General features: G+C 44.5%; 1 protein-coding gene across 8 annotated transcripts in view; it reads left to right on the forward strand.

Annotated features, from left to right (window-relative positions):
* Aak1 (AP2 associated kinase 1) overlaps window positions 1-18,560 on the forward strand; it is a 151,875-nt gene extending 133,315 nt beyond the window's left edge. For 4 of the 8 annotated variants that reach the window (XM_029535038.1, XM_029535037.1, XM_029535040.1 and 1 more), the window contains 5 exons: window positions 604-705; window positions 1,839-1,940; window positions 3,229-3,339; window positions 5,907-6,017; window positions 15,388-18,560. In XM_029535038.1, coding sequence (XP_029390898.1) covers window positions 604-705; window positions 1,839-1,940; window positions 3,229-3,339; window positions 5,907-6,017; window positions 15,388-16,511 — 1,550 coding nt within the window. In that variant the 3' untranslated portion in view covers window positions 16,512-18,560. Of the gene's footprint in view, window positions 1-603; window positions 706-1,838; window positions 1,941-3,228; window positions 3,340-5,906; window positions 6,018-6,840; window positions 11,378-15,387 lie in introns of those variants that run through there. The other 4 variants (XM_029535043.1, XM_021190304.2, XM_029535041.1 and 1 more) reach the window with 3 other exon arrangements.
* Window positions 18,561-19,998: the final 1,438 nt, after the last annotated feature.

The following is a 19,998-nucleotide window of genomic DNA, read 5'->3' on the forward strand; positions in this document are numbered from 1 at the left end:
CAGGCTGGCCTTGAACTCAGAAATTCTCCTGCCTCTGCCTCCCGAGTGCTGGGATTAAAGGCATGCACCACCACGCCCAGCAGGAAGTAGCTTTTTTACCTTCTCATTTTGGAAAGTCTTTTGGAGGGTGCACAACTTTTGTTTTGTTTGTGTGTTTAAGATTTATTTATTATGTATGTGAGTATACTGTTGCTGTCTTTAGACACAACAGAAGAGGGCATCGGATCCCATTACAGATGGTTGTGAGCCACCATGTGGTTTCTGGGAAGAGGGTACACAACTTTTAAAATTACATCTATTGGTTAACGCATTTATTTTGTTGTATGTGTGTGAGTGCACGTGTGGAAGTCAGAGGATCGCTTTTGGGAATTTGTTCTCCTTCCACTGGTGAGGTTCCTGGAATTGAACTCAGTTTTCATGCATGGTAGCAAACACTTTAACCACTGAACCAGCGCACTGGCCCTGGAAAAGCCTATTATTAACAACTACCAATGGTCTTTGCCTTCTGGTGAGTCTATAAGTGAGCATTCCTAAACTGTTTTCATGAAAATGCTTTAGAATCTCATTGCATTTTGCCTTTTCTTTACTTCTTTCCCAACCTAGAAAAACTAATCGAGGGACTCAAGTCTCCTGACACTTCTCTTCTGCTCCCTGACCTCTTGCCCATGACAGATCCTTTTGGCAGCACTTCTGATGCTGTGATTGGTAACATCACTGTCTGTTTCTTTAGTCATGCCTGCTATGGGGGCTGGGGGAAGTTCTGGCATGGGGGTTGGGGGTGGAGGGCAGAAGTGCCCAAGACCTCTCTAGCTCTTGTCATGGTGGGAATCCAACAGTCCAGACTGCTAACTCCATTTCTGCTCCTCCAAATGAACTGTCTTTTTCTGCTTTCTGTGCACACAGCCTGTAACTCTGGTCTTTACTGGTGTTCTGTTATTTCTCCAGTAAATTTCATATGAATAAGAAAGAATGTGCAAAAAGAAAACCTTTGCAAAACAATAGATTTCCAACTGGTCTTTGGAACTTCACTGAATTTAATAGACTTCTTTAGAAGGTTGAAGCTTGCAACAAACACCCCTCGCAGGAAGTCTGCCTGGCAGTTCAGCCCCATGATAAACAGGGCAGTGGCCTGGTCTCCTTACTCAGTTACATTTTTTTTAATGCTTCATAAGCAAAACATATAAAGTGCCTGGAGTCTTCGAGGATTCAGTCCTTAGATTTTAGTGCTAGCACTCGGGGATGCCATTACCTCACAGAAAGGTAGGCCTCCATCTGTGAGACGTCGTAACGTGCAGAGCCCTTCCCTGCTACATCATGGGGTAGGGTGGGGGAAATTTGAGGGTTGTGCATTAGATTGGAGGATGTTTATCCAGCTCTGGTCCATGGAAGGGGGGAAATTGCTGAAACTAATGATGAATGAAGCTGTTTTGATCGTTGATGGCTTTTTGAAGTAGACCATCACTGTATATAGCCAGGCTGGCCTCACACTCATGGCAATCCTCCTGTCTCAGCCTCCATAGTTATTGGATTACAGGTGTGAGTTACTATTGCCTGTCTTAAAGCTAATCTTTTCTGACATGGAAGATTTTGTTGCTTGAAAGTAGGTTGTATCCCACACTTATAGGAGCCAGTGATCAATATACACTCCTGATGGTTAACCTTGAACATGCATGCTCAGCCATTGAAATCCAAACACAGCAGAAATAGGGTCACAGGCTGTGCTTTGCAGCTTTCCTGAAATGTGTGGAATCAAGCCTTCACAGGTTTTCCTGAGTAGCCTCTGACTTCTTCCTTCTCTTATCCTTTCCCTTTCTACTGTTAATGCCCTGGTACAAAAGACAAAGCTGATGTTGCTGTTGAGAGTCTCATACCTGGACTGGAGCCACCTGTTGCTCAGCGCCTCCCATCTCAAACGGAATCTGTGACCTCGAACCGCACAGGTCAGTCAGGGTCCTTGTAGCTGCAGAGCTCGTCAGTGCAGAAGTCTTCAGCGCAGGGCTTCCCACCTGTGGCAGATGAGCCTCTGATTATTTGCATTCTGGTTAGTTTTACTATGCTATGAATTATTCTTACAGCCATGGCTCCCGGAGGTTGAGTGTATCCTTGTGCTAAAGAACTGAGTACTTTTTGGAGCCCTGTTTTTCTTAAGAATGACTCCTGGAAAAAAAAAAGAAAAAAGAAAAAAACAGGAAAAAAAAAAAAAAGAATGACTCCTGGGCTCACCCTGATTATAGAATTTTGTTATTCAGTATTCTTTTCCCATCTGGAGATATAGTTCAGTGACAGTGTTTGCAGAGCACGCAGAGTCCTAGGTCTAGTCAATCCCCAGTACCAGAAAGGGGGAAAAAGACTGTCTTCACCAGTAGCAGGTTTCTGCTGCCTTCTTAGCAGGAGTCTGCTCAGATGAATGGCTGCCTCAGTATGTCCCTCTAGTGGCACTGGGTCTATGGAGCTCACCCCCTCCTGTTGATTGATAATTCTTCACCAGATCAGAGCTTCATCCTCTAGAGGTGATTTTCCTTTAGCTTGCAGGCAACATTGAAATCGTCCTTGGACCCAGTATTGCTTTCACCCTACTTTAAAATTTTCAGTCTTGCCTGAGTCCTCATTACCTTGATAAGACTGTCTGCCGGTTGCCTTAGGGGGTGGTAAATTAATACATGTGGCAAAAGCACAGTCCTCTTGTTCCTCACTCGGATGTTTCTTCCAGGAAACACTCAAATGTTTTATCTCTGAATTTTTCCCAACTCTTTACTGAAAGAATACCACATGTTAAAGGAGGATTCAAATATAAAAAATAATAAATAGTAAGAGACATTTTGAATGGGAACCAGTTTTAGCACTTCAGTATGTCGTATGTCGTAACTTTCTTCCTAAGTGGAATAGTTAAGAGAGACTCTAAACCTCAATGTCCTTTCTCCAAACAGTATCTGCTGAGAACTGGGTAGTGACAGTGCAATTGAGTCAGAGACTTGTTTATTGTTTAACCAGCAGTTTCTGAGCTGAAAATCTTATATTTATGTGTTACTACCAAATGGAATCTAGGATGCATGTCTTTGTCGTTAGAAGTTCAGAGAGCTTAATGTGTTTCTTTTGATTTTCTTCTGTATCTTGGCTTGTATATATGGCCTGTAAGTGCAATAATTTGAAAGTCAAGCTATAACCTCACAATATTGCTGTGTGCTGTTTAATGCCACCGTTGCCTGGGATGCTGGTAACTGGACTCAGACTCTCTCACGGGGGAAGACTCTCTGCTCGACTGCTCTCTGCTTTCTAACCCTACTGCTGACCTTCTGGAGGAGTTTGCCCCCATAGCACTCTCAGCTCCCACTCATAAAGGTAAAGTCTTTCATCTTGGACACACATGTATCCCTGAGCAGAAGAGCTGAACAGCTCCTGGGGACTTCCCTTATCAAAAGTCTTTATGAGTAAAGTGTTCAAACTTTTCTTTTTCTGTAGAAAACATGGGTTGGTAGTCTTAGCTGCTATTACAGGTCTTCTCAGCCCTAGCAACTGCAGGCAGGTGTGGGGATCACGTTATGACAAGAACTAGAATACAGATATTCCATGTTACCCTTGGGAGCACGTGCCTTAAGGACCAACCACATTAGCCTTAGAAAGTAAAGTTATAGCCAGGCTAGGCATAGGCAAAAACAGGCAAATCTCTATGAGTTGGAGGCCAATCTGGTCTATGGAGCTAGTTCTAGGACAGTTTCTACACTTAGAAACAGTGTCTTGAAAAACAAAACAAAAACAAAAAGAAAGTAAAATCATTTTATCAAATCTGATTCAAGGTTTTTTAATGTAAAGAAACACTTTCTTCAAAAAAAAAAGCATTCCTTTAAGGAAGACCAAAGTATGGATACTTTGGTCTTTCTTAGAAGGGGAACAAAATACCCATGGGAGGAGTTACAGAGACAAAGTATGGAGCAGAGACTGAAGGAAAGGCCATCCAGAGACTGCCCCACCTGGGGATCCATCCCATATACAGTCACCAAACCCAGACACTTTTGTGGATGCCAAAGTTCTTCCTAACAGAAGCCTTTCTGACAGGAGTCCCTTGAGAGGCTCCTTTCTAACAGGAGTCTCTTGAGAGGCTCTGCCGGTGCCTGACAAATATAGAGGTGGATGCTCTCAGCCAACCATTGGACTGAGCACAGGGTCTCTAATGGAGGAGCTAGAGAAAGGACTGAAGGAGCTGAAGGAGCTTGCAGCCCCCTAGGAGGAACAACAATATGAACCAACCAGTACCCCCAGAGCTCTCAGGGTCTAAACCGCCAACCAAAGAGTACATACACACATGGAGAGACCCATGGCTCCAGCTGCATATGCAGCAGAGGATGGCCTTGTTGGACATCAATGGTGCCAGGACAGGGAAGCGGGAGTGGGTGGGTTGGTGAGCAGGGGGAGAGGGGAGGGGATAGGGGGTTTTTGGAGGGGAAATGCGGAAAGGGGATAACATTTGAAATGTAAATAAAGAAAATAACTAATAAAAAATAATTATGACAAACAAACAAAAAAAACATTCCTCAAAAATTGAACTTGTGAACATTTTACCTTTGAGTCATAATTGATTACTGGGTTTCTCTCTCTGACCCACCATTTTTACTTCTTAGCTTGGCTTCATCTGGTTTGAGAGTTTACAGGCAGACTAGCTTGGATTAGGTTCTGAGGTCTGGTGTGGTGGTGGCTTGCTTGCACACAGCAAGCTTATTTCTGTGACGGAGAAGTATTAAAACACGAACAAGTTCAGCTCCTCCTAAAGAAAACTCAAGAAGAAGCTCCCAGAGCCTCCTGAAAACAAAGCTCACAGTTACAGCCATGATAGCTGCTTGTGTTTTACGCCACCAAGGAAGTTACCTGGGTAGACAGGAAGTTGATGGCTGGCAGGGCTGTGTAGTAGCAACAGAGAAGCATTGCCTGCCACCTAGTGCTCAGACAGCATTGCTGGGGCTGGCTTTAATCCCAGCGCCATGGAGATAAGGACAGGCTAATTTCTGGAAGTTCTAGACAACTAGGCCTACAGCATAAGACTGTCTCAAACAACAACAACAAAAAAGAAAAACAGGGGCTAGTGAGATGGCTCAGTGGTTAAAAACACTGACTGCTCTTCCGAAGGTCCTGAGTTCAAATCCCAGCAACCACATGGTGGCTCACAACCATCTGTAACAAAAATCCGATGCCCTCTCCTGGAGTGTCTGAAGACAGTTACAGTGTACACACATATAATAAAATAAATAAATAAATAAATAAATAAATCTTTTTAAAAAAAAAGAAAAGAAAAGAAAAACAAACAAACAAACAAACAAAAAACCCAAAAATAGAGAAAGGAGTAGTCTAAGAAACTTGTGCTGTGGTCTCAATGCGTGTGCTTTTGTGACCCAGCATTCGGAGTTATTAAAGTCTTTTTGTCACAGAACAGGGACTCTGTGCCTTTGCTTGCCTTGTACATATTGGTTACTTCTCTTCCATTGTTGTTTTTGGGTCCTGGGTTCTAACTCGGGACCTTGCACTTGCTAAAGCACACACTGCCACTGAACCATGCCCCAGCCTCTACAGTTTCTCCTTCCCCAGGCTTTGAGTGTTGTCAGCCAGGCCCCTGTTGACTCGGTAAAGTTATCAACATTGCAGAGATTCTTCCCAGCTATTCCATCTCTACACAATGGAGAATTCTTAATTACGTATGAAACTTTAACATTGTAAATCCTAAAGCTTGTTACTTGTATACAGCTTTTACTTCTATCCTTCCAGTTTCCTGCCTTTATTTCAGTTCACAATCATAAGTGCTTTTACCTTTAGGTATAGTGGTTGTTCATGGTTGAAGGCTTGGTGCTTCCTTCCTGTCCTCTCATTTGCTAATCTCTTCCTCTGTTGTTTCTGCTTGTGTGCTTGCATTCTATATTAAGCTGCAGAAGATAGTAATCTCATCTCAGGTTTTGGTGTTGCTGAGGGCTCCGAAAAGGTGGCAGAAGATGAGTTTGACCCTATTCCTGTACTGATAACCAAAAACACACAAGGTAAGAAAGAGGCTGGAGAAAAGAGAAAGCTTGACATCAATTCTCATCAAAGCAATGTCCCTAGCCTGCATGGTGAATGGGAGCATCACCGTTTAGTGAAAGACATTGGATGATGGCAGTCAGTGTAGGCTGGACCAGCATGTGAGGCAGGTGGAGATGTGGAGCTCTGTAGCTTAAAACCTCACTGACTTGGATTTATTTAGAGAAGACTTAGTTTTTATGGAATGTCAAGCCAAAAAGAAAGTTTCTCTGGTTGGTAGAAGCCTGAAGGCCTATGTCAGAAGAGTTGAACATTTTTATGATTAGAAAATATGTGATCCAGATTCTGACCAGAGAGCTAAATGGTGGCATTTTGGTGTCTGTTGCATTTGTCAACGTTATGGAACATCTCTTTTCTTCTTTGAGTCATGTGAGCATGCACAAAACACCAAAACACACCATTTATTTATTTTGAAAAGCATGTTCATATTGCAATATCATAATAGCCAATTTTCCCTAAAGTAAATTAATTTTTACTTTGTGAGAGAGATGGCTGTCTTTTGGTAGGAGGCTAGCATGGCAGCCAGAACTTCTTGAGCAAAAATGTTGGTTTGGGACCAGCAGCACCTCTGCAGTGTGCTGCACCTACTGTGGTGTGCATGGAGTGAGCTGTCGGTGGGAGGTGGTGGCGCAGTGGTTATGTTTAGAAATCAACATGTAAGACCTTTTAAATATGAGATGTTGCTTCTCTGGATTTCTTTGTTTTCCTTTTTCTCCTTCGCTTGCTCTGCACATCTAACCCTAACCCTCTGTTTTGTACTGAATCCTGTCTTTCCGCTTCCAGGTGGGCACTCTAGGAACAGCAGTGGGAGCTCTGAGTCCAGCCTTCCCAACCTAGCCAGGTCTTTGCTGCTGGTGGATCAGCTCATAGACCTGTAGCCGTGAGCCAGGAGCAGACACAGTTCTATAACCTTCATGCCGTAATACACATTTTCATTACGGAGTTATGAGAAAAAAAAAGATTTTTTTTTTTTAAATCAAGCTCCTTTCTCCTACCCCTTGCCTTCTCCTATAGAAATGATAAGGAAAGAAAAATCTCTGACCCTCCAGATCCATTCCTTGGCCGGCTCCTCTTGTTAGTTTGCTGTGTTTCCTCATTCCCCATCTTCAATAGCATTATCTTAACTCAAGTGCTAACTGCCCTGAGCTTCACCTCTGCCGGAATCCACTCACAGAAGCTTGACTGTCACTCAGCCTGTGATGGACACTTTTTGTCTCATTCTTGCTAGGAATGGCCCCCATGTCAGTCCTATAGCCCGTCTCCCAAATGCTGATGAATGTGTGTCCATTCTTGCTTTTTATCCTGATGCAGTATCATGAGGACATGGCAGCTATGGCTGGTCTTACCCCCAGGCAGAAGTCTGGAGTCAGGTGTGCAGTTTAAACAGGGCAAAACCAATAGGATGTGTTTGTGAAGAGAAAGTGGGCTCAGCTCTAGCCAGCCAACTTTATCCTTGTTTGATAATAGACTGAGCCAAGGGATCTTGCACCCCATGCAACCTTCTCAGTGTTTGTCTAGCTATCTGGCTTCCATTGAATCGTGGTTTCTCAAATCTGGAGGTGTGACTGCAAGCATTTGAGATCCTTGAATAAATGTGTATGTGATATAAACACCAAGCATTGCCATCCTTCCATGTTACCTGGCCCAAGCTGGGATCTCAGAATTAGACCAAAACAAGACAGTGGTGGGAACATGCTACCTTTTTCTAGGGGTGGAGGGGAAGGGAAGGAATTGTAGCAGAAACAGATGTATTTTTCTTGTGATTTTTTTATTTTGAATCAAATATTGTAAATTGTGTATAAATGAAGATGCTGAATAGTTCTGTTTCCACTTGGCATTTCAAGTCTGACATCAGGTGCCTGTACAGGGTTTGATCTCTTTCCCGTGTATAACCATATAACAGTCCTGGAGTGCTTATTTTAAGTAGAGTTTATGTCTTGCTCAAAGCTTTCAGCGGGCCTCTGTCTCTGTACACCCGAGCATGTTGTTTATTTTCAGACCATCAGAAATCAGTGTGCTGGGCACAGTTTGGCTGCCTGCTTACCTTTCCCTGGTGTTTAAGTTGAAGGCTGAAGCTGATGGAGTATGTGCAGTTGACTTTCCTTGACTTCCTAGATATCAAAGATCAAACAAAGAATAGTTCTTCACTCACCTTAGCCTGTTGTTCATAGAGTTAAATAAAGGCCCTGCACTTGCCCTACAACATGCCTCCTAGATACCCTCTGTGTACTTACATCAAGGTGTGTGGATAGCACTTTTGTAAAAATCACCCTCTAGAAGAGGAGCAGGCACAGAGAGCTCCCTTCCTCGGGTACCGTCCCCCAGGGTTGGAAGAGTCCATCAGGTCTGTACATCCCAAATCCTATGGCTTGGTCTCTACTGTGATGCTGCTCTTTTCTTGCTCCTGTTGCATTTTAAGTGGTGGGGAACCAGCAGCAGCGCGATCCTGCAGACACTGCCCTCTGGAGGGCCACCGTTGTCTCCAGCAATGTGACAGCAGGAAGAGGGGACACTCAGTCTTCCTTCTGACTTTAATACTTCCTGTGCCAACTGAACCTAGATGAGCTGAGGAAAGGCCTCTGCTAGAAGAGATGGTTTCCACAAGTGAGCGAGATGCGATGTGCAGCGAGGATGATGGAGATGTCACGAAGAGCTCTCCACATGTGGGCTGAGGGAAGCAGGACTTGGTTAACCCCTTGGTGGACAGGAAATGGTTGTGTCCTCTTTCCTGGACATAGAAAGAATGTATAAACTAATGAAGGAAATGTTTATTTTTAAATAAGGATAATGTTTTAGGTCTGTGTTTTCATATTTGTTTTTCTCATACAAAGGTTAGCAATATAATGAAAGTAGACATTACTTTCCCAGTTTAATTGCAGCTATGAAGAGTGCAGTCTAGAAATTAGGTTAAGTGTCTCTAAACTATTCTTCCTGTGTCAAGCGTAATTATATTGAGATATATTGTGTAGTCATTTGGCTCAATAAAGCTTAATAGAGACACTAATGAAAATCCACAGACTATCGCTAAGGAAGATGGTTAAAGCCTGGGTGAGACAGCAAGAGACCTGGGCCGGTTCTTCAGGAATAAGCCTTCAGCAGGCAGGGCTGTTTTTCTGTTGAGGAATACATTCTAATGACTTAGCGCAGCCTTCCTTAGAGCAGTATCACCCTAAGCTGAGGGAGTGACCTGAGAAGAGCATGGTGTGTGGTAACTGGAGATGCATGGAACGAGACTGAACTGTAAGGCACTGCACACCTGTTCAGTAGCCCATTTACTTTGTCTCACTGGTATGCACTGAGCTGGTGAAGGCAGGCTGGTGAGAGAGGGGGCCAGGGCAGCTCAGGCTTCTGGGACCTCAGCCAGACCCTGGCTTGTGACCTTGAACATTCTACTCCTCAGAGTCTCCGTTGGCTGCTTACACAGGATTCATCTGGATAGGTGCTTTGTGAGACAGCAGAAGCATAGCGCCATTGTGCTGCTTCATTGTGTTTAGAAGGACTATGAAGGGTTGTACAATCCAGATGTCCTTCAGGTAGCTTCTATGCTCTTGCCATTCCTGTAGCTTCTTCAGCATTTACTCACAGAATTAGAATTAGCAGTTACTAACCTTATTGCTACTTGCTGGATCAAAAGCTTGTAATATTAAGTACACACAACCTTACCTATTGCAGTTAAACAGAATCCAGAGATTTCTATTATTTCAATCTGTATAATCAGGGATTTGTTGTTTAAAATATGGGCAAATACAATGTGCATATTTTTTTGATCTCTCTGATAAGTGGAAGTAATTACTGTACCAGAAAGTATCACAAATTGGTATTTTCCCCCTAGAAAACCAAACTTAATTTCTAAAGTTTCTAAAAATATGGTCCTCAAGATATTTTTTAAATGATCACCTCTAAGTAGTAGTATTATAATTGTCACAATGATTTCTGAAGTAGACATATCAGAAATGTTTCATGTGGTTGAATGTTCCCTCCAGAAGCATCTGATTTTGCTTGGGAAGTGAATGGTGACCATAGGCAGGCCAGTGGCATGTGAGTTGTTTAAACTCTTGTTCTTAGACATAACATCACCAGACATGATAGCAAGGATGTTGTTGCATTTCCCGAGTAGCCTCGCTCACAGCATATTCTATCCTATCTGTTTTCCCCACACCTCTGCCTTTGAGTAATATTGAACTATTCCAGAAAGCAATTTCTAGAGAAGACTTCATAGCCAAGAGGGATCTCACCATCACTCTAAGTAAGGGACAGTTTGCAATCCCCTGGTCTTAGAGTATTTAAAGATAATCCCTGAAAGAGGTTGTCACTTACATTTCATGTTGGACTTGGCTCTCCTGATCAGATCAGAATTCTAGAACTTAGATTATTGATAATTGAAAATTTGATATTTTTGTGGTTTGCAATTCTCATTCCCTATGCTCCTCCTGATAAGTGTTTATTTTGATGCAGACCAGTATAGCCTTCCCCCAGGTGATCAGTTCTGTCTTCAGCAGTACTGTGGGAGTGAGGAGACCTTTGAGATGGGGCTGGGGCCCATGCTCAGCTGAACAAAAGAATGCCGTAGACCCCTTGGGTCAAGCTAAAGTCCCTGTGACAAGGCTCCTCTGGCATCTGACAGGCTCTGCCTCCCGGCTCTGTAAGTTGATCCACAGTCTGTCGCCCTTGACACGGAGAGTCTAGAGAATGATAATATCGCCCAGAACACTGCAGCAATTGAGAGAGGCTGCTGACGTAAGGGTTACAGTGAGGTTGTTGAGTGAGACACTTCAGATACTGCAGGCTGATTCATAGCCCTCTCTAGAGACTCATTTTACCAGTGCAAAATTAGACCTTTTCTTTCCGTGATGATAATGGTTACCAAGTTGGATGTACTTGGCTTTTGTGATCTGAATGAGTCCCAGTTGGCTTCCATTTCAAAGATATCCTATATAGTTTCCCCTGGGTTTCCTTTCTCTAAAGGGGAGGGTTGAGGCCTGTTGGCTGCCTGGGTAATGCTACCTTATGCAGAGTTCCCAAAGGTTGGTAGGAGGGAAGTCCTTCGTTGCTTCTCACTATAATGCAGTGTCCCGAATTCACTATGTGTGGGTATTCTCCTCTGCCCTGTTGTTCATGCCTTTATCACATGGATGGATTCTTACCTTAGGTCTTTAACTTGTCTTCCCCAGGGAAGCTAAGCAAAGTGATGTAATGAAGCTATCTTGTGCAGTAAAATGTGAAAAATGAATACTGCTTCGCAAGTATTGTATAAAATAAGTCTGTAAACAAATTTCTTATGTAAACATACAGAGGAATAAAGCTTTTATCTGTTCAAAAAGTGCATGATGTTCAGATGTGTAAATAGCTTAAGGTAGCTGTTCTATTCCTATGAAAGGACTTAAGCACATTACTTAGTGACTGCAAATACCAGTGGACAAAAGTGTGAGCAGCTGCGCAAGATGTCCTGAGGTTTAGTGAGTTATGACCACCCTGGGGAGTGAAGCCCATCATGGTCAAGAGTGAGAGACCTACCAACACATGTTAGCTGGGGCCATACTTAGGTGACAAAATGGCACCAATTAGCAGCTGCTCTCCTCTAATTTAGTCTTTAATACACCCAGGTCAATTGAGTTAAACACAAGGATCCAAGAATGTATTTACTCTGATGGAGAATTAGCTCTCTTTAATTGCTCCTGGCATCCTGCTGTGGGCTTTCTCACAATTGCCTCACATAAGGGAGTACCAAGTGCTGGGGTTCCAGTAAATACCAAAGGTTGTAGGAATCCCAGGCTGCTCAGCCTGTATTCTAAGACACTGAGTTTCAGCGGAGGCCATACACCTTGTTGGGGGCATTTTGCTTCTTAATCTTGATACCCAAGCCATTGCTTTAGACTTTGGCAAGACTTTGTTGTTGATGTTCCCTGACAGGTTCTACAGTTAAGAGTGTAGAGACAAAGTTCTAACACACTCTACAGAGTAGCCAGATGGAAATTTTAAATCTCAGATTTGGGGCCAGCCAGATGGCTCATTAGGTAAAAGCCTCATGAACCGAGTTAGCAGCGCCATGGGGCAGAGGTAGAGAACTGTCCTGTCACCGCTGCTTGGACACTATGGCACATGCTTGTGCTTGCACACAGTAATATGCATTTTTTTTTAATCTTAGATTTTGCTTCTTTAGGGAACACTCTAATAGCCTCGGTGTCAATCAGATAGTATACCTGGGGTCAGTCATCTTCAGGAATGCCACACTGGTCTCTGGTCTCTGGGAGGGTGTAGGGAGTGGTCAAGATGTGTGAGCTCATGCTGAAACCTGTATAACTCGGATGGGGCTATTTCTAGAAGTTTTGAAAACAAAAGGAGAAAGGACCCAGCTTGAGGGAGTTACAAGAGAATGCCTCATGATGAACAAAAGCCTTGTACCCTTTAAGGCCAGGTCCTGGTCTAGGAGAAAAGGTGAGAGTTTTTGTTGTTTTGTTTTTGTTCTTTGGTTACAAGGTATCTGCTGTGACTGCCATTGGTAACCAAAAGAACTTGACCATGGCTTGAGGGTAAGTTGGGTGAATCCTTCCTAGAAGGCAGGCTCCTTCAGAGGTAGTGTGCCATTGGCTCAGGACCATTTCCACTGCAAAGGGTATTCACCCTAAAAATACTTGTAAGAGCACTAAAACCTTTAGCTGTCAGCAGGATTTTATATGCCTTTCCCCCTGAGCTCTGTTGTTTGCCACGTTACCACCACCAGAATTCTCTGGAGTCACGGATGTCCAGGTTCCCCATACAGTATTTCTTTGGCCTTCAAAATGCTAGGCCTGGTTACTCTGCCTCAGTCACACTACACCTACAAGAAATGTTGAGAGACAGGCTTTTCAGGAAGCCCCATCAGAGACATGTTTTCCAGTCGTGAGATTGAGGGAATTGCTTTGAAACTTATTTTGAATAACAAGAGTCTAGTTTTCCCTTCAGACTCGGTGCTATGGTGTTTTATGACGATTCCACATTTTGTTGTTGTTGTTGTTGTTGTTTTTGTTGTTGTTGTTGTTTTGAGCCAGGTTCTCACTATATAGCCCTGGCTGGCCTGGAACTTTCTGTGTAGATTAGGCTAGCCTTAAACTCACAGACCTGCCTTGATATTCCAAGTGCTAGATAAAAGGGATGAATCCTCTACACCCAGCTGATTTTGTACTGTTGGTATTTTAAATATAAAATATCTTACTATTCATTTCACAAGCCAGAGAAGTTGCCCTGAGTTGGTGGGTTTTCTCCTGGGTTCGTGACTCAAAGCCTTCTTGCTACTTGACAGAGTGGTTTGCATGGGCTGGGCATGTTCTTCATATCCCATGACTCCATGAGGGAGTTTCCCCTCGCTGCCCCATAGGCCTCTGAATTGCATTGACAGCACTGGGCCCTGGGTCTCCAGGTGGATAGCTGCCTTTTGCAGTTTGTATGTAATTTGGTTTGAATGAATCCAATTTCAGTTCCCTCAAGTCACTGACTGCAGTGAAAACTGTCATTTGATGATCAGTCCATACAATCCCTGGGTCAGTCGCTGGCTTGACCCAGTCTTCTGTCTCTCTGTGCTAAAGGATACTTTTCTCTGCTCCATAGCCAGCTTAGAAGCACCAGCATTCAGGTAGTTTTGGAAAGGAGAAGTATACCTTAATTTTATCAACTGAGGCTGACCTGTAAGGGAATGGCCTAAGGACTCTTATAGGATCCTCTTAACATTCCTTTGTGAGTTTTATTTTGAAAGTTAGTAGTTCCACCTACCCACCTGTCATTTTAGTTCCCTCAGAATTTGTCACCTGGGCATCTCTGAGATAATCTAACCTCAGTTCTCTTGCCTGGTAAATTGGAATTGTGTCCATATCCACCGAGGGGACAGGAAGTCTTTATTTCCTACTGGTTTCCGTATCAGCACTTCAGTGCGCTCAGCAGAAAAGCTCATTCTCTTCAAAGCCACATCTTTCAAATGTCACTCAAAAAACCACACTGTACCATATAGAATTCAACTTGAAATTTAAGTTTAGAAATAAAAATGGGAGGGACCCAGAATGTCTTTATTGCCAACAGTTTAAAATAAAGGGCTGCTTTTTGCAAAGTTGCAGGATTTGAAAAAACAGTACTTTTGTATAGTGTCTTTTAATAAAATGTTAGGTGCCCCCCCTGAGTTCTTGACAGCATAACACCTCAATAAGTAACTGGTTTCCTTTTAAGCCTGACTGTGTAGCCCCTTCCTCTGTGCTCTGTGTGCTTAGTTCAAGCAAGAATGTTAGTAGCCCACAGAGTATGGTAGGAATTCCTGTCTGGCTAGCTGTTCACTGGGGTGGAGGAGGATGGGGGGAGAGGGCCTGTGGGGAGGGAATAGCCAAAAGCTAATGTCCTCGTGGGTTGGGACATTCTGGTGGGTTTTTTTTTTTTTTTTTGAGCCCATAAAGAAATATATTTTGTCCCCAGCCCCACCCCACCCACCCTTTCTCTGGATTTTTCTTGCTTAGTTACATATGCCTTTTTCCTACCCTCCTGCTAACATGTGCCCAATGACATACTTCTAACCTGCTAATATGTCTTGTAAGGTAAGCTCTGTTGCATTCTGATAATTGTCTATTTGATTTTAAAAGCCAGTGCGCCCAGAGGCACCTCTACCTACATCAGCACTTGTGCTAGGATCTGGAGTTTGCTAGTAGTTCTGCTTAAATAAGTCAATGGTGGGCTCATTAAAGAGAGCTTTGCTAACCTGGGACACTAAAAACAAAATTGTAAGGCAACTCCAGCCACAGTTGATAGCATCTAGTGTGACGCGGAAAGTGCCCTCAGTCTTTGCATCGGGCATCACTTGCTCTGTGAGTACCATTTGCAGTATGTCATCAGGAAAGCGTGCACTTGCTGACAGCAGCCGAGTTCTGCTTGTCAGCGGGGCTGCCCCTCTGCATTCGGAGCACATGCAAGATGCCGAGTTAGGTTCCTCCCCAGACAGTGGCTCTCCATAGCCCAAGTCTGCCTGTTGTGCGTGGAGGAGAGTGACCGGGCTGCTTCCACTTGCCTCTGAGCCAGGTAGAGCAGGTGTCTGTGCCTGGCCTGCGATTAAGAGTGTTGCCTCGTTGCTCTGAGTGTCGGTGTGCCTAACACATTCACCTTCCCTGCCCATTGTGTCTTACCATGATCCAAAGTGTGAGATGATGCTTGCTCCTCAGTCTGTGTCCATTTACCTTGCTTGACTTGTTTATTTTTCTGTTTTTCCATTGTCAACATCCATCCTTTGGTTCCACGATGTGTCTGCTCAGTTGAACATTAAATGTTCCAAAAAGCTCTGGACCAGCATCCACATTAATTCTGAATTTTATGCTTTTTCAGGTCTTCAGAGAGAGCCCAGTCCTTGTCCTGTAATTACTGTAGAGCACTTTAAAGAATCCGTGGGCACCAAAGGCCTCCCCCTCTACCCAGATCCCTGCAGAGCTCCTGGCACAAAGACTCAAAACACCTTAGCGTCTGATTCTCTGACCCGAGAGGGTCCTTCCAGCAACAGTTCCTTCCACAGCAGTGAGGAGGAGGGGACTGACCTGGAGGGGGACATGCTGGACTGCAGTGGATCTCGGCCTCTCCTGGAGTCTGAAGAGGAGGATGAGAACTGCCGGCCTCTCCAGGAGAAGCTGGGAGAAGCCACCCTGTTCTTGGAATCTGGAGTGTGCACTGAGCCCGAAGAAAGGGGTCAGGGCGGGAAAAAGAGCCAGTTCTTGCCAATCAACCCGAAAGCCTCAGACGATCTTGGGGAGCCTGATGTCTTTGCCATAGCCCCCTTCAGGAGCTCGCTGGTTCCAGCAGATGACGTGGACATTTTCTCCAAAGCCCCTTTTGTTTCCAAGGGCAGTGTAGCGCCTCCCCAGACGGATGAAGTAGATGTGTTCTCCAGAGCTCCTTTTACCAAGAAGAGGAGCATGGAGGAGTTCCTGGCTGTGCAGGGCTCCTCACAGGACTTGCCGATGCAGGCCAACCTCTGTCAGTCCAGCGAAGGGCCCCTGCTTTCAGGCCGAGATAGAGCCATTTACACCCCTGCACAGGCGCAGTATCCTGTGACTGGCTTTGCACCTCAGGCTGGTCTCCCCTCCCACTCTGTCCAGGTGGCAGACCATTTTGACGGCAACTCTCCCAGGGGGTCTCCTATGAACTCTGGGGGCCATCCTGTTGACAGAAACAGAGGACTGCAGCCCCATAAAGAAGCCTTCTCAAGCCCAGCGGCTAGCAAGCCATTCCGCCCCCAGGCTTTATCTAAATATTCTCGACACTATAGCCCAGAAGATGAGCCAAGTGCAGAAGCCCAGCCCATTGCTGCCTACAAGATAGTTTCACAAAGCAATAAGCAGCTGCTAGCTGGCTCTGTGTCTGTCACATCCCTGTCCTCCAGGACTACAGAGCTGGCCACTGCTGATCCTTTTGCTTTAGCCCCCTTTCCTTCAAAAGCAGGCACACAGAAACCCTAGGAGCAGAGATGAGCCTGAGGCCTGCCTCCACCCACCCCAGCAGCACCCACCACACCACTCCTGGCTAGCCTTTCAGGGAGAAAATCCCATCCACTGTGACCTTGCAGTCCCCTGCCTCAAAGAAGAATCACTTCAAGGCAACTAGCCAAGTTGCCATGAGACCTGGCAGAAGCTCCTTATGTCACACGTACTGCTTTGGTTTATATTCATACCCAGGCTTGTAGGCAACCGGTTGTGTCACCTTCATAGAGGCCTTCCACTGTACTCAGAACTCGGATTTTTTTTTTTTTTCTGCCCAGAAACCTTTTTAATCCAGGAATATTTTACCCCCAGTTAACAGGGGCTATATTATACCATGACTTTAAATTCCTACAGCTCCTGTTGGAGTCACTTGTATTAAAGAATTAAGATTGATCCCTCCAGGACTCAATAATACTCTTGGAACAGAGAAGTTTCTAGAAAGAAGAGCAATACAAACCTACTGCACATCTGGAGAAGTTAATCTTTTGGCTACTCACCATTCATTCCTATGGAGCCAGCAGCTCGCAAAGCACTCTGGGATCTGTCACTGAGTCTGTAGGAGCCAAGCTGGCCCTGTGCACAGTGTCTGGGTGCATACTGTGTGTCAGACTCTGTGTTGAATAAAGGAACACACAGGTGGGAACAGCGCTCTGCCTCCCACGGTCCACTTTTAGACTAGTGTGGACGCTTGTGTGCTCATGCATATGAGAAACCTTTGTCCTCTGAGTGAAACCACCATGCCTACCTCCATTATTGAATCACTTGTTTTCTTGCATTTGCCTATTGACCTGACTTGAACCTTGGCTTTATTAGATTTTTCTTCTCATGGTAGAATTGAAGTTGTCGGACAATTTGGGGCAATCCTGCTGGAACTGAGGTGTCAGAGCGAATTTTTTAAATTCCATTTACCTGGTTTTGAAAAAAATCAATTTCCTAAAACTGGACATAGTAGGTACCTCATGACTGTAATCCTAGCACTTGGGAAGCTGAGGCAGGAGGATTGCCACAAGTTAAGAGACTAGTTTGGGCTTAATACTGAATTCCAGGTCTCCATATCTCAACACCCTCTCCTCCCAGCCAAAACAGTCATCAGTCCTTGTGTTTCCCTGGCAGGAGGGGAAGAGAATCTTCAGAGGTCCAGCCACTGGGAATCCTGCCTAGGTACCATTGTTGTGAAATTCATTAATCAGGAGCCCAAGCCACAAGCTAAGTTTGCCTGTTATTTCCCCAAACCCTTCCCATACACCTCTACTGCCTCTTAAGTGGGTACAGACCTGAGACCCAGAAGTAAACTGAGAATGGAAAAGAATTGGTCAGTTGTCCTTGCAAATCTTTAAATGATCTGTGCCTTTCAGATATTCCAGTAGAGCAGACAGGTGACTGGCTGCGTGTTCAGGAGTGTGTTTTTATGTCTGGACAGCTCTGACGCATTTCTAGTGGTTTTCATGCCCTTTATTTTTACTGCCTTAGAATAAGGCCTGACTCCATGGGACGTCCACTGAGGAAAAGAGTTGCAGCAAACCCAGGAGCACCCTCACGGCTTCTCACAGACACTGCCTCCACTTGCCTGCGGAAGTGTGGAGAGCTGTGTGCCTCACTGAATTAGTGATGGAAGAATGGCTAGAAGCTAGGCACAGTAGCGTACCACTGCGAACAGGGCACTCGGGTGATACAGGAAGAAGGAATTCCAGGGCAGCTTAGACTGCACGACACACTGTCCCAAAAGAGAAAATCCATCCAGGACGGAAGCCTGAGCGTCAGGCTGCACTTGCAGTCATCTAGCAGTGACAGCCTTTAGATTTGACAGTCAGGGTTTGGGTGCACAACGCAGCGGAAGAATACATGCTTAACATACACACTGCCCTGGGGCCTCTCGTCAGTACACAAAAACAATGCAGTTAAATCTAGAAGTCTTGACGGTGACATAAGAATGACTACTTTTTGTGATATCAGGTACCTTTAACCCCAGAACTTGTGAGGCAAGGACATGTGGATCTCTATGAGTCTGAGGCCAGCCTGCCTACATAACAAGTTCCAGGCCAGCCAGTGAGTGAAACCCTGTCTTTAGAGAGGGAAAGGGGGCTATTTTCCCTCTTTTCTTCATAGCATTCTGTCAATAACAGGCAGTGTGTCGAGGCCCATAGCAGTGCCATCTGAGGACTCCACCCTACCAGAAACCTGCCTTTCACTTCAGTAAAGGTTAAATGTTTTCTCTAGAATTTTCTTTCTCACAATTATTATTTTTGTATTTCCTGTATAATAGTGGATACAAAATTGTCTTTCTATTAAATAAGTAGTTTGACTAACGCACATGGAACTTTACAACCAAACTTCCCATGTTTGTCATCAGATGAAATCCTCCAAGGCACATGCAGAAAGGATGGCGATGTTCAGGGAGCCCTTGCTTAATGTCACAGCTCCTCCCAGGTTGCAGCACATACCTGTAATCCCAGCTGCTGAGGAGGCTGGGGCAGAAAGACAGCTTGAGCCCAGGATCTCATGGCCAGCCTTGGCAACACATAAGGACCCATCTCTTGATGAAAAACTTCCAAATGCAAGGTCAACAGCTCCTTGGCAATAGCTCTGCAAACTGTTCTTCCTTTGATTACTGGATTGCTCCATCTAATCAGTCATTTTATCTCACAAGGTCCAAATTAGAATAAAAATCATGGATTCTTTATCTTATATAGTTTAATCATTTGTGAAGTGTGTGCTTAGGCCTCTTTTTATACTGAGTGGAAAGTCTATCTACCATCTTTGAATAGAGAATGAAAGTGACCACATGCAGACTGCTTTTCTTACACAGTGATTCGTGAAGGAAATCTGACATGATAACCCAACAGATGAGTTCTGAAGGAGGCACTGGGAAGAATCTGGATATAGGGTCAGTGTGTAATGTAAGGATTAGGTATCTTTGTGAGATGCCGTCCTGAGTGGGAATCCAGGGATGTCTGTCTTACAGGGAATTATGAGTGCTTAAAGTCTGAATCAGCAGCAAGTTCCCAGTGACCATACAACTTAGTAATAAGGAAGAGGAAAATATTGTCAACAGTGTACTGCACTTTCTTTGTTTTAGTTTCTGCTGTGTGTTTGTCACTGTGTATATTTCATAGGAAACAGCAGAGATTTTGGACTTTTGACTCAGTAGACAGAAATGAGCCAGAGTATCCCTAGGCAAGGCCTTATGCTGTATCATGTACTAATGATGTGCTAGGCTGGGAGCATGGCTCAGAGATGGAGTCAGCGGGGCACAAGAGAGGCCCTAGGTTCATCCCTATTAACTGACTAATGAGCACTGTTTACAGAGTTAAGTGTGACCAATTTCTTAGGCTTACAGTACAGTTCTTTAGCACCAAAACTGTGGTTGGAAACAAAACAAATGAAATAAAATAATGAAGTGAGCCTCTGTGGCATACCAAGGCAAACATTGTGAATTCAAATCCGTGCGAGCCCAGGCAGCTTAGCA

This window comes from Mus pahari, chromosome 2 (assembly GCF_900095145.1).
Source record: "Mus pahari chromosome 2, PAHARI_EIJ_v1.1, whole genome shotgun sequence".
NCBI lineage: Eukaryota > Metazoa > Chordata > Mammalia > Rodentia > Muridae > Mus > Mus pahari.